The sequence below is a fragment of the Falco peregrinus genome, chromosome 10 (genome assembly GCF_023634155.1).
Source record: "Falco peregrinus isolate bFalPer1 chromosome 10, bFalPer1.pri, whole genome shotgun sequence".
In the NCBI taxonomy this organism is placed as follows: Eukaryota; Metazoa; Chordata; class Aves; order Falconiformes; family Falconidae; genus Falco; species Falco peregrinus.
The window spans coordinates 32793677-32810342 of NC_073730.1; the positions used below are offsets into that span (position 1 = coordinate 32793677).

Consider the following 16666-nt stretch of genomic DNA (forward strand, 5'->3'; position numbering starts at 1 on the left):
CTGGGTGCAATTAAGACGAAGGCTTTCTAAGTGTTAGTTGTGTTGTTTAGAAGTGGCTCTTTTGCACCAACCGTTTCTTTAGTCCTGACTCTGCTTGGGAAAGTGCACAAGGATTGCTGCATAATTTAAGGATTCAGGAGATTGACTTCATCAAACCTTTGGATTTGGTGTTCGTTATTAAGCTGCCAGCATGAGGCATGCAGTGCTGAGGTCTGCATGCCCATGAGTTTCAGTAGCCCCTAGAATTTTGCATAATTCTATATCTATTGAAATGATGGGGAATATAGTACAAGAGCATGCTTAAGCCACAGGTGGAACAATTTGAAGATCCCCCAAAACATAGCAATGAAAATAAATTTGGTCCTATTGGTAAGTTTGAATTTAATTTTTCTTAATGTTAGAGAGTATCTGAATCAGGAGATCCTGAATTCAGGAAACTTTCCTACAGTAAATAAGTTGTAACCGTGGCTGAATCAGTATATACGCTCATTCCAGCAATGAAGGGATTAAAATTAAACTTCTGGAGCATTGATATAAACCTTTTGTGTGGGCTAATTGCCTATGTAATTGCTTTTGTTAGCTAGCATGCGGACAGCGCTGATCTGGAGTCCCACAAGGGTAGGACAAGAACAGACATGCCTGTGTCCTGTCACTGTTGTGTCTGAAAGCCAACCTGGAGCCGTGAAAAGGGAGTTCAGTCTTCACCTCCAAGAGACCTAGCCCTCTCTTGATGTTGCTAATAAATACAAATTAGCTGGAGGGCCTTGGTTTGGTTTTGGCTTCTTGAGGATGCTGTGCCTGCATGCACAGAGGGATCTGGGTCAGGATTCTGCCTCCTGGCGCTTCCCTCAGTGCTCCCAGCTGAGACCTGAGCTAAGCCCAGTTCTCCACTTGCACACTGATCAGCTCTTACTCACAAGTGGCGTCTGGTTGACTTCAAGGAAAATTGTAAAAACCCAGCCTTTTAGCAGAAGAAATTAAGTTTTAAATCTGCCTTCTAAAATGTGCAGGCTTTAAGCCTGTCTGAGATCAGGCTTGTGTGGGTTTAGACCAGGGTGTAAGTTCCTCTTGAACAATCAATGTAGCTCAGTCCCGACTTGGCCAAAGCATCTAGCTCTGGCATCAGTTAAATATTTACATTCCCCCCTTTTTATATAAATTGTGCTCTATTAGCATACGTTTCACAGTGTATCCTTGTGTTTCAGACTCTTTATAAATTTGGCAGTTTGTACATTAATCAACATCAACCCATGTAAAATCCTAGGCATGAGGTTGAAGCCGTCAAATGTGCAACATTTGCTGTTTCATCATACGCAGCCAATAAGTCATGTTGCAATGTATGCCTTGTACCAAGAGGATATGGTATAAAATGGAGTGTGTTTACACTAGGGAGACTTCTGTGTATTTAAGAAGTAATTGTTTCAGGACTGTTCATTAATTCATGAGCTGACTTGGGTACATTTTTCGTCACTGCAACAAAAATAATTATCAAGCTCAAAAAATAATAATGAATTTGCACATGCCAAACTTCTACTGTGATTTTCTTCACAAGTTATAAGGGTTTAATTGTAGATTGCTAGTAGCCTTATCCATTTCAATCATTCCTGGCTCTCAAGTGCTGAGGTGCAAGGAGTTACGGTGTGCTGCGATTTATGGTGGATGTAAATGATTTCTTGTTTGCCCTCCTGGTACTTGGCTGGGTTTGCCTTCTTTAAAGCTTTTGCGGGTGGATTTAGTGCAGTGGCACTGATGGAAGCCAGGGACAAGCAAGCAGGTGCAATGCAAAGCCCTGTCCAGGCACTTCGTCCTTTGTCTGCAAACACTTCTATCCTAGCTGTGCACTTGTGGGTGCTGCTCAGTCTGCTGTTTTGTGAGATAAATGGGGAGCCTGTGTGGATGTTCTGTCAGTAGAGGGGCAGGGCCCCAAAAATGCTTGTGCATGGCATTGATGCCTTCAGGAAGGCGAGCTTCCATTGTAAATGTGGGCTGTGGATCACTCAGAGTCACAAGGACATCTGGGCTTTGCAAGAGAGCCTCTTCTCTTTGCTTGGATGGATCTCAGCACTCTTCACACTTGGGACCTTTCCAGGGGTATTAGGGAAACCTCCATCTCAGACAACCCAGATGTTGCTACCACAGTGTTGTCCCCAGAAAGTGCCTAACAGAGAATACTGCCTCCTTCCGTTCCTCCCTGGACCCTTTAATACCATTCCTGACATTGAAATGTCTTCGCCTAACAGTGCCCCGGGACATCTTTCTCCATCTCCCCACCCTCCTGATACTGTGATGGGTTTTTGTGATTCTCTGTTTCTTGTCACATCCTCTTGCCCCAGACTAGGCACCCAGTACTTTCTTGCTGCCGTTGTTAGTTTTTTGCTTTCTTCTGTTGCAGTCATCCAGTTTCCTTTGTGTGGTTCCCACTTCCACTTTCTCTTCTGTCTTTCCGCCAGTTTGAGGTGCTCAGAAGAGAATACCTCGGGGCATGGAAAAAAATCCAGTATTATTTCAGGTAGGCTGAAGAGATGCAAAATTTGCATTTATTATGCGAGTTCCCAACAACCAGACTCTCTGATACCCATGTCCAATAAAACCTGCCTTTATGGGCAAGAAAACTATGTGTTCCTCCCATATCTTGTTTCTACATCCCTTGTGTTTCAGATTGAGCAGAATACAAATAATTCTTCCTAGAAAAATGTAGAGGTCCCGTGAGTTTTTGCAGTGTAGGATCACGTCCAGTCCACCTGAGCGGTGCCGTTCCCCAGAACACCAAACGGAGCATTTTCTGCGCTAGGCTCACGTGCTGAGGTTCACGTCTGGTGACGTGCATTGAAGTGCCATTGTAGCCACATTTCTGCAGTTCATAAGCACAAAGACTCGACTGTGAGCTATGAAATGCTGGCATTCAGCCAACTGGCCATTTCTTTTCTTCATTCCCTGTCATTAAAGCTGTGGGTTGCTCCAGGGTGCAGTGTTTTGCTCTTCTTAAGTGGAACTGTTAACAACCCAATTTAGAGCAATGTAAAGTGCACCCAGATTCCACAGTGACTTCTAAATCCATATAACATTAATGATAATCTGTAATTAATAGCTGCAATCAAAAGGAATTGTAGTTCAGTAATTAGAAATTTAGGATTAAAGTATTAGCATATAAAAAAGCCTCTTAAAAACCTCTTCTTCCAAGAGATGGCTCTGATCCCATGGAAGAAAACAATTTTTAACTGATATGACCTTAGCCAAAGACCAAGTTACTAAAAATATTGCAGTCGGCCCTGACTTGTTTAGGTCATTAGACTACTGCCAAAACATTTAAGGTATTTTACTGCAGATATTCAGTACATAGCAATCACATAATTTTCTGATGATGTTCCGGAAAAAATCTTCAGAATGATGTGTTTGAGAATAAGCTTTAATCTCCCCAGTAGGCCTTTTGGAGTGGGGTGGGTACTACTGGTATCCTGTAAGTATGGGAAACCCCGGTGACTGCCCACCTTTAAGCCAAAAGCTTTCCTGGTGTATCCTTATTGAGGAGAGCAGATCTGCAAGAAGAGGTAAGGCAGAGGTATCAGGTGCATGCAGCGCTCCTGGCTTCCTGCCCTGTAATCAGAAATAGGGCACCAAGAGTCTTTCTGATGATGCATCATAAATGGGCTAATCCTTCAATTTATCTCTAGCCCTCAGGAGCTTGAGGCATTTAGTAAGACTCCCAGGCAGAAGGCTTATTCATTGCGTACATGCTGATTAAAGTGCCAGTAGCAGTGATTAAGTGCTCTGATAAATGGAATACGCTGTGGTATAAATGAAGTTCCTCACAATTTCCAGTCCTGCACTAAATGAAATCATCCTGCTGCCCGTCTCGCTTTTGAAGCTGAAAATGAATATATTGTATATTTGAAATCCCTAGTTTAATTTGTTCATTAGTGTTGAAAATTGTTATGTAATGCCAATTATTAACCTACCCTAGATTATCAATGATGATATAGTACAGAAAAATAACAGGTAGATGTGCTTGAGATTTTTACATTCTAACAGTGTGAACAAAAATAACCATTTGAAAGTTAGTAGCATCGCATGGTATCATCTCTGCCCCTGTCTGCATGGAGCAGCCGGAAGAGCTCCAGCGGGTCCTTTGCCAGCAGAAAGTGCATTTTCTGACACAGCGATGACAACAGTTGTGAACTCTGCAAGAACTGGCTGGTAAACTATCTCTTGGATCTGCCTATGCAAGGTTTTGGCAAAATAAACTTTGCCTTTGCTTTTTCAGCCATAAAGGAAGCAGGTGGAGTAAAGCTAACTAGTTAATGTTAAGCATTTGAAGGAGAAATGCTGTCACGCAGCGTTTCATGTTGCTTACCAGATAGATCTTTACTTAAGGTCTGTTATTTGTAGGCTCTTCTCGTTCAAAGTATTCAAAATGATGATACAAAGGCCAGCAGCTTCACCTAAACATGGAAGGCTGAGTCTCTTTGCAGGAGTAAATTTTTAATGTAGGCTGCTTGCTGTAAGCTATATACAGGATATCTTTTACACATCATTGTGCACTGAAATTGCTATATGCGTAACGGCTCAATGGAAGATTTGTTGCTGACCTATGGTATTGCATACTATTACAGGCAGTATTTTCTCCTTGAGAGACACCTGCCTTACTTGAAGAGCACAAATGCACTCAACAATTTCCTTTCTTCATGCAGTTTTGCCTTGTTCAACTGATTGAAGTATTTATGATTCCTACCTCCTTTTGAAACACAAGAATTGTATAATGCAGACATGTCTACTGACACGTAGAGATACTGTTGTCATGAAAATAGAATCCTTTCACACAGTAAAGATATAAGCAAAATTCGAGGTATATATTATGGAAATTCAAGAATGGTGCCAACTTTTAAACAGACAAGAAAATTAGTAAATAATAGGTCATATGCATTACAGCCTGCAGAAAGTATGTCTAGATTTCCTTCAGCACCTCCAGGGTGGGCTGTGGATAGGGTGGTAACTGGCTGATTGCAAAATGTAATATCTTGGGAGATCAGATGAAAATGTGTGGGGAACTTACAAAGGATCAGTGAAACAGAAAACGCAAAAGGCAAAAAAGGAAGATGAGGGAGATATGACTGAGAAGAAAAACAGCCGTGAGGCATATCTGTGGGAAGATCCTGGAAGAGATCAGTCAGGTAGGAACCAGACGGAGAAAGATGAAGCGTCGGTCTGGAATGTGCAGAAAAGCCAATAATACTGAGCACTTAGTGTAATTAGGTTTTGCTCTAAGTCTGTATAACTTTATCTATGATTCCTGTTTTCACAAAGTTATGTCCAACTGGGATAGCTGAAGATTCCATTTTCTGAAGATTTTTATTCACCTCTTCAAGGGGTGTTGATTTTTCTAGTAGATCTGCTGCTATGAAATGATTATCGGTGATTTGGCCAATATAGTTGTGCCCAAATCTCCTGTTCAAGTTATCCTCTCTTGACCCTCCTGATGGCATGGGATAGCTCCCCATTTGTGTCTGTAGTAATGTCTTGCCCAATCTTGTTTTCGGCGTCTTGTGAAACTGGAGTTTTATCACTTCCCTAGGCAAATTACTTCAAAGGATAAAAATCTCACTTGGGGTAGACTTTCTATGCAGCTTCAGAAAGAGGTTTGCAAATGGAAAACTTCTTTTTTAATTCAGTTTAAACATTCATTTTGTATAGTTTGTCTTACTACTCAGGCTTCTAACTCCTTTGTTGCTCTGAATACCTCCTTGCTCTTTTTGCTATTTTGGGTATTGTACAGTGACATCTGAGTTGCATACATTGGAAGTCACATTCATCTATGTATCAGAAAAATTTACTCCCGATTATGCATATAATTAAATAATTAGGGTATATAGTGACCCTCTGGTGTGATATGAAGTAAGACAGAGGATGCCCATTAGGATAATGCTTTGAATTTTTTGTTTGTGTGTTTTAACTGGATATATCTTCTACCTTAAAAAGATGTGTTCCTGCAAGACCTGGGATTTTCATCTCTGCACCCGAGAAGAAAGCCTGTTGCAGCCAATGCTTCTGCTGGAGTGCACATTGCTACGCTTAGCAGCCATACAGACCTCATGCATTCCTCGTAGGGCCTTGCAAGCAGAATATCCACTTCCTCAGACTTACTTTGCTCTCTGCTTTGTTTCTGTATAGCAGATTTATTCCTTGTTAAAGTCTTCCATCAATTCTGGGTTTGGTGTCATCTTAGTTATCTGCCTTCTTCCTGTTTTGACTTATATTCTCTTTACTTCATGTTACAAATGCATCGCACAGAGGTATTAATTAGCCTGGGCATGGGGCCTAGATCTTCTCCTTTTTGGTTCTGTGGCCAGGGAATGAAGCTGCCCCAGCCTTTTGATGGGTCTATAACCATGACAGGATGAACACTGGAGCACTGAATAATGGTTGCTTCTGGTGAGAAAATGAGACAGTAGTGTATGCCTGTGATAAGAGCTAGCTCTGTAGTTTTTCTTCAGAGGCAGATTTTTGTAAACCTTATTGAAGTTTATTTAATCACAAAGGCTTTAAAAGGACTGACTTCTGTGAAATTCACTCTACATTTATGCTATATGGTAGTAAAATCAGATATTAGCCAAATTCTCTGTGGGGTGTGTATTTGAATACACTTTACTTGGCTTTTCACAGGGGTTATAATTGACTGTTTTGTTTTCTCATTGACTTAAAGACCAACATTTCTTAATAGTGATAGAGATTTGAACAGAATCTTATCTTTCCAGTATTAAGCCTAAGATTTGTCATTCTTCAGAACGGTTTCATCTATATATAAAATCTTAACAGGATAATGTTTCTGTCTGTTGATCACATATCTCAGGTTGACTTTTTTCCAAAACAAATCTTGTTGTAATAGTTAAAGCAGGGCATAAGAGGGCATTTTTAACAATTAAGGATTAATTTTTAAACTCCTCGTTTGAAATCCAGTTGCAGTATTAAGCAGGATTATTTTTTTTTTCTCTCTTGTTTTTAATGGTGACAGCAAATGGGCAAACCTGTTCTGGTCTCCTTCAGGTCACGGGTGGAATAGCTGTAGGTGTCTTGCATTTGGGGTGACCTTCTTGGTGCTCCAGCTCTTTGACCCACTAGCACATAGTGGGTCCCAGAAGGGAAAAAAGTCCTACTCATTCCCAGTTTGGTTTTTTAAACCTGTTTTCCTCCTGGAGGCAGAGTTACTGAGAGTTACTGAGCGAGGTGGGTCAGGCAGGAGCAGGAGGTTCCAGGGGAGGAACAAGTTTGCTGGGATGAGTCTTTGATCCTTCTCCCATCCATGACTCATCTCTCTCCGTGGGCTGGCTGGAAGCTCACCTTCTGACAGAGCGCACCTTGTATTTGGCCTGCAGGTTATAACATAGTTTTTCCAAGGAGAGGTATCACTGCTCTCATTTTCATGCACAGCGATCCTAAGTCATCACAGTTAGAAATTAAATTCATGCGTGTCTCGCGGCTGCCTTTTCTGGGATGCTTTTGTATTCTGCATTAACCAATTCGGTGTTATGTTCCCATGCTGTGTAGCTGCTGTGCATGGTCCTTTCAGTCAAATAAAATATTTACTAAGGGCACAGTGATGCTTTGCTCTTAAATCTGAGCTTTAATTCAGGAATATCAGAAAATTTGCCGGTTACCAGGATAACTGTCTCACAAATAGTAAAGTTTGGTCTTCTAATGTGGTTTCTTAGATCAGATGATGGATGTCTGCTCTGTGAGATTCACGGTCATGTTTTCAAAGCCTGTTTAAGGAAACATTCATATGAGCACTCTGGGGTTTTCAATAGCAAAATATTGTATTTGGTCATAGTATTTTTAGTACTTTTTTCTTTCATTTTGCTTTAATGTGTGTTAGCTGTTTGCAGAATATGGTTCATTTGTGGGCTCTTAATGCTGGAATATTTCCAGGTGAACAAAAGTAATATCGCGTACAGAAAACACATTGTTGAGCGCAAAACTGGAATGAGTGAGCAGTGTGAATGACATAACCCATTGTTTGTGCCCTGTGGACATGAGAGATGAACCTGTTTGGTCTACCCAGGAGGTGTGAGAGGCAGTGGCACCTTAGATCCCTGTCTCAGAGGGTTTTATCACGGGCCTACAGGAGCTGCCCTATTTTTGGGGTAGGAGGGATTGATAGGCAAGGACGCAGGGGAGGCGTAGGAGATTGGGCATCCCAACCTCCAGTACCAGCTTAACACCAACCAGGTCCTGGACAGCATTTGGCGCACTGGTTATTTGTCACCTACCCTACACCTCAGCTTTAGCCTCAGAGCAAATCCATTGACCTCAGTGTCCTTTAGCCCGGATGCTCATGATCAGCATGAAGATGATATTAGCACTGGATCAGGTTTTTTTTTCCTTAAACAAAGGAGGAGGTCTTTCATCCATGTGATCCCTAATGGACCCAGTGGGCCAAAATCTCAGCTTGGGTAAACAGGTGTCAACTGCTGACATCAGAGCGCTGCCATTTTACATGGGCTCAGGATCTGTCTCTGTCAGTGGGTCTCTGCCCTGTGCATCTGTGCAGGCTGGGGGCCGTGTTTGTAGGTGAGTTATAATGCCTTCAAATTCCGTGTTTACATTGGAAATACTTGACAGAGTCTTAAATAAGCAGTGCTACCAGGTGGGCTTTTAAGAAAGGCGGTATTTATAAAAAGCATAGTGGCTGTATCTGAACTGCTTCATGCATTTGTATGACTTTGTGTTTACAATTTTCTCGTGATTTTTTAATGAAATAGAAATAGAATAGTTGCCAACTGGTCAAATAAACACAGAACATTTTTGCATATCCTTGCACTGCCACAGTTTTATGAGTGAAACTGCTTTGTAGTTAAAAGCTGTGTGGGAACAAGTTAAAGGGATGGTGTCACAATAAAAACAGTATACTTCAGACTCATCCGGGATCCAGCTGACGCTCAGCGTCCTGACTCTGCCCTCACTGGGACTCTATGGGACCAAGTGAGATGACCTAGCACTGGGGGCCCAGCCAGGGTGCAGAATCAGGCCACAGGGTGTTAATATGTAGTGAGCATCCCACTCAGGTCGGGAGCTGACACATTGAGCACTGCTTGGTTTTATTTCAGATTCACTCTCCCCTCCCACATTCTGTGCCCTAGCACTCCTGTCCAGCGTCGCGCTCTTCCTCCTCAGGGTCAGGTTTCCTGGGGCTGGGTAGATGCAGGGAACTGGGAGCTCCGCTACATTTCCATGCATGTAATGTGTGCGCACACATTCTTCCCACCGTCACTCACTAAAGCTCGTATATATGTGTAGTATCCCTGGGGGCTGACTGGGAGAGCAGCAGTGCTTTCCAGGTGCCTGAAGAGCATCACAAGGCGCATGTGGGTCAGCTGTTCCAGGGGAACAGTAATTCCACCCACACCATGTGATGGTGGGTTTACGCTGCTGAACATGGCTTTGTGAAGACCCTCAGGGAGCTCGGCAAACACCTCATCACTGTGCCTTGCCACCACAGCCTGGTGGGATGTGGCAAGCGCTATGGCAGCAGTTACACACCATATGGGTGTCCTCATATGGGTGTGTGATGAAATCATCGATGTTCAGATACAGGGAGGTGTTTTACCATGACCTATAGCTGAAGCTGGAAGTATTCTGGCAGTTCCCCTAACACCATCTTCCATACAATTTACTGTTTGTGTGTTTAAAAAAAAAGGTAAAAATAGAAGTGAAAACTAAAATCACCATTCAACTTTTTCAAGAAAAAGGAAGAAATGTCATAGCAATGAGAAAATGCTACTGATGTTCAGATCAGTCTTTCCAGCCCATGCTTACATGAGTCGTAGGACAATTTTTCATACAAGTAGCCCTATTAACTTCAGTGCATAAACTATGTCTCTTCTTGTGCACATGGGCCTGCAGGATTAAAATAGCTTGTAAATGTTAATAGATAACATGGTCAGCAACCTCATAGTGTTTGTGTTTTTCTTAGCTGTAACACTGCAGAGTCATTCTACCTCTATAAAACTTGTGGAGAGATTTTAAGGTGGGCCAAATACATCTCAAAGATGGGTTGCTTAATTAACACAAGGCTTCACAGTGACAGCATTGCAAAACAAACCCCAGCGCTGGCCCTGTGCCTTTTTCCACTTTGCTGGTTCTGCTGCCCATATGTCTGAGCCTGCCAACACAGAGCATCGAGTGCCTTTTAATAGCTGCTGTTCTTCAAGTAATTTTATTAGTGTGACACCGACTTTATAAATGTCTCTCACTCTCCTGATTATACAGAATTGATATATTAACAGCATCTTTTTTTTTTTTTTTCTTTTCTATTTTTCCTTTCTAGGAGCAAATTCATCAGTTGTTGCGGATTTTATGCCTACATCATCATGGAACATCTCAAGTGAATTAGATAAAGGTAAGAGGACAGAAAAAATAGAAAGATGTGAAATCAGACTTTAAAATCTCAATTCTTGACTTGGCCAAACCAGCAGGCAAAGTGGTGAGGGGGCATTTAAGATAAACCTCGTTTCTCTTGTGATCGTTTGACAGTTAATTATGTGTCGTTCTGTGATTTCTGGAGAATGCTGTGTTTGATTCTTGTACCAGTAAAATGTTCCACATGGTAAAAATATTTCAAGATGTGAGTTCTGTTGGTTTGTGAACTGCTTGACATTTTGTCTGGTGGATGGTAGGATTTGTACTCAAAGTTAACAAGCATCAGGCAGGCAGTTTGCCTCAGTGTGTTTTATTATGAAATTTTGAGGCTTTAAATTAAGGGGGGGAGGATAGATTTGCAGGTGGTAATTATGTATGATTTGGAGCTTTCCAAAGAATATCTATTGTAAAATAAGGGTTGTATTTACCATTCCCCTTCATTTTGTAAATTATGCACCACCAATTATTTAAACCAAATTGCTTAGATTCCTCAAGCCCTTTCTGCAAGGCAGTGGCCTGCAGCTCCTTGAGTTAATCGGGTCTTTGAAATGCTTCTAACATAACATGTGCAGTGGAGGATGCTGTTAGCTACACTAACTGCAATTTGTCGACCACTCTTTTCATTTACTTATAACTTTGCCTACCATTAACTATTTAGACTGAAATTTCCCATAGTGGAGTTCTGCTACAGATGTTTTTTCTCAGTGTTTTTGTCTGTATTTTGTTAATGTTTTTTATGAACATGTGTTCATAATGTTTTCTGTTTATGCATAAGTATTTTTGGTGCTTAAGTGTGAAGAGAATGTATGGTTCTGAGTACTTTAAGACAAGGTTGACTCTTCCACATCTGCCTTCCCACCAGGGAAGGAGCAGGACTTTCTGGCGATGCAGGACACATTGGAGAAGACAAAAGTCAAAGGGCTTGTGCTAGCTGGTGGGAAAGGGAGAAAAGCATGTAGTCATTAAGCAGAGAATTCCCAATTCACAGCATAGTGCTGAAAGAAGGTGTTGATAGAATGGATGTCTTGTCTCACTGCAGTGATGCATCCAGGTGCCCATGGTAGGACTGCAGGTCCAGGCTGTGCTCAGGGAACATCCTGAAGCTGTAGACACGTGAGGGTGGTGGTTCCCCCAAGCAGGATGCCTGCATGTTTCTTTACTTGTTTGACAGCTTTCTCTGGTTTTTTCAAAAAGAAAGAAATAAGTGGCTAGAAAAAGCAAGTAAGGCCACAAAGCCGAACACTCAAAAATTAGAAAATGACAGAGAGGCAATCAGTCTTAATTCAGGCCTCTGACGATATCACTGGCAGGCAGCCTTTACTAACCTACAGGAACCCACCCCGTGATCAAAGGAGAAGACAGGGTCACACTTCGTTGAAGTGGTGGAAGTATTTGTTGCAAATGATCGTCAGAGATATTCTTTTTTCTCCACTGTGAGCCCTAGGGTTCAACTGGTAAGGTGCCCATAGATTGCTAGATACTGCAGGGAAAGCTGTGTGCTTCCAACCAAAACCTAGGTAGAAAGGAAGGCAGAGAAGAGATATTAAAATTTACTGTAAAATTACATTACCTTGATCTGGTCTGTGATGAAAAATAGCCCCCCAGTAGCTACTTTATTGTTATTCCTAATGGGAAGTTTCATGTAGACTTATTTCTTATGACCAGAGTGACTTTTAACCCATACTTTGATTGTTTTCTCTCAGCTGGTAGTTCAAATGCTCCTTTTTTCCAGTGTCATGTGCTCCAGGTGGGCACTCTCCAAAATTTTAGTTTGGCTAACACAGCTAGGAAACAGAGAAAAGTGCCTGATGGTAGCATGGAGTGCGGGCCTCCTTTGGCATCTGCTTTCTTCAAAATACTCTCCATGTCTTTATGCTGGGCTCTGTCAACCAGGGTTCAGATGTCCCACTCTGGTTGCCAATGTCTGTTGGAAAGCAGCAGCTCCAGAGGCAGCAGAGGTAAAACTTGGGGGGGGCTGCCACTGTCCTGGACATTGAGTCATCTGACTGCTCAAAGCAAGGCTTACACTTTCTGCGCCAGCGCTGAGCCTGGCCTCTACATTGGTAATTAAACCATTTTCTGCATTACTTCCATGGCACCTGTTCCTGAGCTATATTGTTAGAAACAGGTAAAATGAAGTTACATGCTTCTAATCCAGCTGGAATGTGGCAATTACCACTCGTTGGGCTGAACCCTGCATTCCTGGGGGATTACCGGCCCCTTTGCTTGAGCTGATTAGCATTTAGACTGCTGTAAGCTTACACACCTAAACACAGATTTACATATGTGATTAAAATGCATTTGCTGCCCAAAAAGCTTAGTCAGAGGGGCGGATTCTCCCAGTGTGCCTACAAGCAAAGTAAGGTGCGCACGTTTCGTCTTGTCTAAGAGAGAAGCAGGGGCTTTAATGTGGGAGCTGCTGGTTCTGCTAAAGGTCTTTGAAATTCTCACTTGTGTAGAGCCAAATATACTGCAGTGCATGCTGACTTGGTGAGTTCAAACCTCAGAGGAGAAAATTAGGTGTGCACTTAGTTTACATTTCTTTTCCAAACAAGTATCTCAAGAAATCAACATCCACTTGTCTTTGCTGCAGTTAGCCATGAGGTCATGCAGGCATCCCAGTAAAACTCATTTTAAAGCCTATTAAGTTCACCACATGAAAGTGGTTTCCAGCCAAATTTCCCAATTAAATGGCTGCCCGCTTTAAGTGGCTTTAACTCTACCTGCTGCCTTTTGGAAATGAGCATCTACTCCAATATATCTCCTGTGTTTGGGAAGGAGGAACAGCTCACAGTCTTGCTAAGCAACATTCTGCATTTTGAAATAATTACTTAATATGGTGCTTTCCCTAGCTCAGTGAGTTCTGCAGTGATTATCTTACAACTGAGCCCTATTCAGGTTTCAGTTTCTATTAAATAAGCTAAATCGACAGCATTAAACAGTTGCCTGTTTATTCTTTTTAACAGGAAATGAATTTAAAAGAGACGCAGCCACCCGTGAAGAGCTGTTGAAAGCAACGATTGATGGGAGGGAGGAGGTGGTTTCTCACCAAAACCTTAAAAAAACAAACAAACTGTGCTTAAAAAATAAAAAAATAATCACTTTTAAAATAGGGGAAATTCAGCTATGAGCATTTCTCTCTCTTTTCCAGCTGATAAATCATGGCATGCAGAGGGAATGCCAAAAGGGAAAAAGAGAAATGAAAACTTGATTCAATAAATATTTAATTACATCAGGAGAAATAAGGAAAAAAGGGGAGAAAAGAGGGCTCTGGTGGTAGGAAAAGGCCCATCTCAGGCGGTCAGTGGCAGGATGCGAAGCCTTTCATTCCCAGGTCGCTAGCCGAGATATCCCTCGGGCTGTGGGAGCCTGCAGCTGCCGGGTGGGTGGGAGATGACTAGCTCATCACTTCATGAGGCTTGCAGAAGTCTGCCTCCACGTGTGCTCCTGTGTAGCCCTGCTGCACTGGACTTTCTAACTGCTCCTGACACTCACCATGGCATGGCCATTTGTTCTTGGTGCCTTAAGGGAATTTCCTTATCTGGAAATGGTTTGACATCAGCTGTGGCAATAGGTAATATCTGAGGCAAAACAAAAAGACCAGATGGAATGGAAAGTAAGTGGAGTTCACGTGGACACTCTGCCCTGGTGCCAGCTTTCAGGGTCCATACTCTGTTCTTTGACGCAACTCTTTTTTTGGGATGTGCCAGCAGAGGAGGGAACAAGGCAGGCAGTCTTGAGCATTATTTAGTCTGTCTCCCTTCTTGTTGTGTAAGGCACTCTGGTTTCTCATTTCTCCTTGGCTGTGCATTGCCTCCCCTCTCTCCCCTTACACCACGGGACAAGCTCCTGCTCCAGCTCTTTGAGAAAGCTTCCAATTTACCGTGAGCTCTTCTTTTCCCTGATCCTTATTTTGAAAGGTGAAGAGCCCTTCATTCAGCTGCTTCTCTTCCACAAAAACAATTGGAAGGTTAGGCTTTTCCCTGTGTCAGATGTCAGTTTATTTACAAAGAAATAGGCCTGAATTTGAATGAGAGCCTATTTACATCTGTACAGTAGGGGAATTGTTTGGGAACTCTTCATCCTTAGGCAAAGATAATATTGGAGTCTTTGCCAAGAAAGAGTCAGCTTCAAAATATTATTTTCTTTAAACTGTGGGTAGGATTCAGCTTTGGTGGACATTCACTCTACAGGACTGGTAAGAAAAGGATGGTGTTGCTGTAGCTTCCCCTGGTCAGGTTCTCCCAATCCCCCCATTCCCACATGCAGCCTCCTCAGGAGCTCATTTCACCATGGCGGCTCCCTGACCATGCACAAGGATGTGTCCTGGCTGTGATTGACCCAGAGCTGAGGACACTGATGCTGGGGTGCAGCGTGTTCTCTTGTTGCTGGTACCTCATCCTCCCAGGAGCTTTTCACTTGGTCCTTCAGTTTCCAAAGAAAACTATTTGTGTGAGTTTTTGCAGATACTACCTATTTTCCCTTTCATGGCCTATCTGCTTTGGCAAACAAGTTTAAAATGCTAGTGATTGAGGGCTTGGGAACCATTTTCATTTCCAGACATCCACGATCCCAAGCCCAGGCTTTGAGCTTCCCGCTGCTCACAGCCTCGCTGTGTGGCATGGACCTTGCAGTCACTGCTGCAGCAGCACTTAGCAGTCTCGTGGTGCTCCAGGTATTATATGGAAAGCAAACATGCCCTGGAGAGCTCGGCAGCAAGTGTCAGGATTTAGAAAATGGCACCCCAAATCACGTTGTGGTTTAAGGTTAATCTGGGATTTATCCTAAAGTATTCGAAGACATATCAATACAAGGATCACTTATAGCAAGCATCCCTCCCCTGGGATGGTCTGGGGATCCAGAGCAGAAAATAACTGTAGAAGGCCAAACCAGGGAATGGGAGAGCTGCAGTGTGTGCTCCCATGCCCTGTGTGTGGGGCTGCGTGTCACAGACTTGGAGATCCTTATGCAGGCAGAACATCCTCTGGTGGGGTGGGCTGGACAGCAGCTACAGCGCAGGAGGCCACAGAGCGCAGAAGGGGCTGCAGGACATCCCAGTGGGTACAGCCATGCTGCTGATCGACCCTTTGGGTCTGGGGGCTTCCTGAGGGGAGAAGCAAACCTTGCTGTCCTTACTGAGAAATCCAGGCTAAAGCTAGTACCTTGACAAGTCTTTCCAGGCAGGGGAATGACCTGGCTATGAGTTCTTACAGGGAAAATCTTTCTGATGTCCCAGGGAGAATTTGACTTTTGGGCAAACTACATCTTAAAAAACATAAACAAAACCAAACGTGGCGAAAAACCAGGTGGATCGAGGCCTCCTGACTTTGGCCTCAGTTCTTTAGAGATTTCCAGATTCTCTTTTGAGATCACTGGATGTGAATTTGATACACATGGTGAAAGGGGAAGAATTACAGCTTTCACATTCATGCACAATTTACCTTTTTATTTTCCTTTATTATCTGGGGGATATTCGGTAAATCAAGCTCCCCTTATGGAGCTCAAGATTCTGATTCTATTTGTGGGGTCCCGTTAGTAGCGAGGCAGTAAATTACTTCTACTTTGTTTGAAAATTTTTTTAGCCACAGTACATTAGCTCCTTTTGTTTGCTTTTCCACTGACGGAGTGTACGTTTTTATTTGAGAATTTGTGTTTCTTGAATGTCTCATTTATAAATAATACAGGGTGTGAAATTTGAAGGTTGCAGAACACAACCTGAAAAAGAAACCACCCTGAGTAACGCTGGGCATTCGTGGCAAAAATCTTTCACAAAATGCTTGACTTACATTGGATTTTTATATAACCTCAGTGTGTGCAGTGAATATCTGACCATTATACATAAGGTAACTATATATAATAACCTTTTCCTGGCTCATCCAGCTATCTTTGTTTATTTGAAAGATTGATAGATCAGAGAGTGAAGAGACGTGTTTTTTTGTAAGTTTCTGTTCCAAATTTCCTGAGATTTTTGTTTTTTTTTTTTAAAAAATAGACTGTTAAAAGGCACAGAAAGGGCTAATAAGAACCAGATCCTAAAGTGATGCTATGTCAAAATGTCAAAAATAACAGCTTTTCTTCGACTCTACCACATTAATCTTAAGGCACATAGCTTTCTATACACCCTTCCTTTAATAGCTTGAGTTTTTCTACGTGGCTCTTTACTGCAGAGCAGCTTCTAAAGTGACAACAAAATCCCTTGATGGTTTTCAGTAGTTGGGTTTATAGCTGGATGTGGACATTTGTTTACCTATTCCAA

General features: G+C 42.4%; 1 protein-coding gene across 2 annotated transcripts in view; it reads left to right on the plus strand.

The window, feature by feature from the left end:
- ROR1 (receptor tyrosine kinase like orphan receptor 1) overlaps positions 1–16666 on the plus strand; it is a 171632-nt gene that overhangs the window by 105161 nt on the left and 49805 nt on the right. For both annotated transcript variants that reach the window (XM_055815670.1, XM_055815671.1), the window contains exon 2: positions 10319–10390. In XM_055815670.1, the coding sequence (XP_055671645.1) occupies positions 10319–10390 (72 nt within the window). The remainder of the gene's footprint in view (positions 1–10318; positions 10391–16666) is intronic.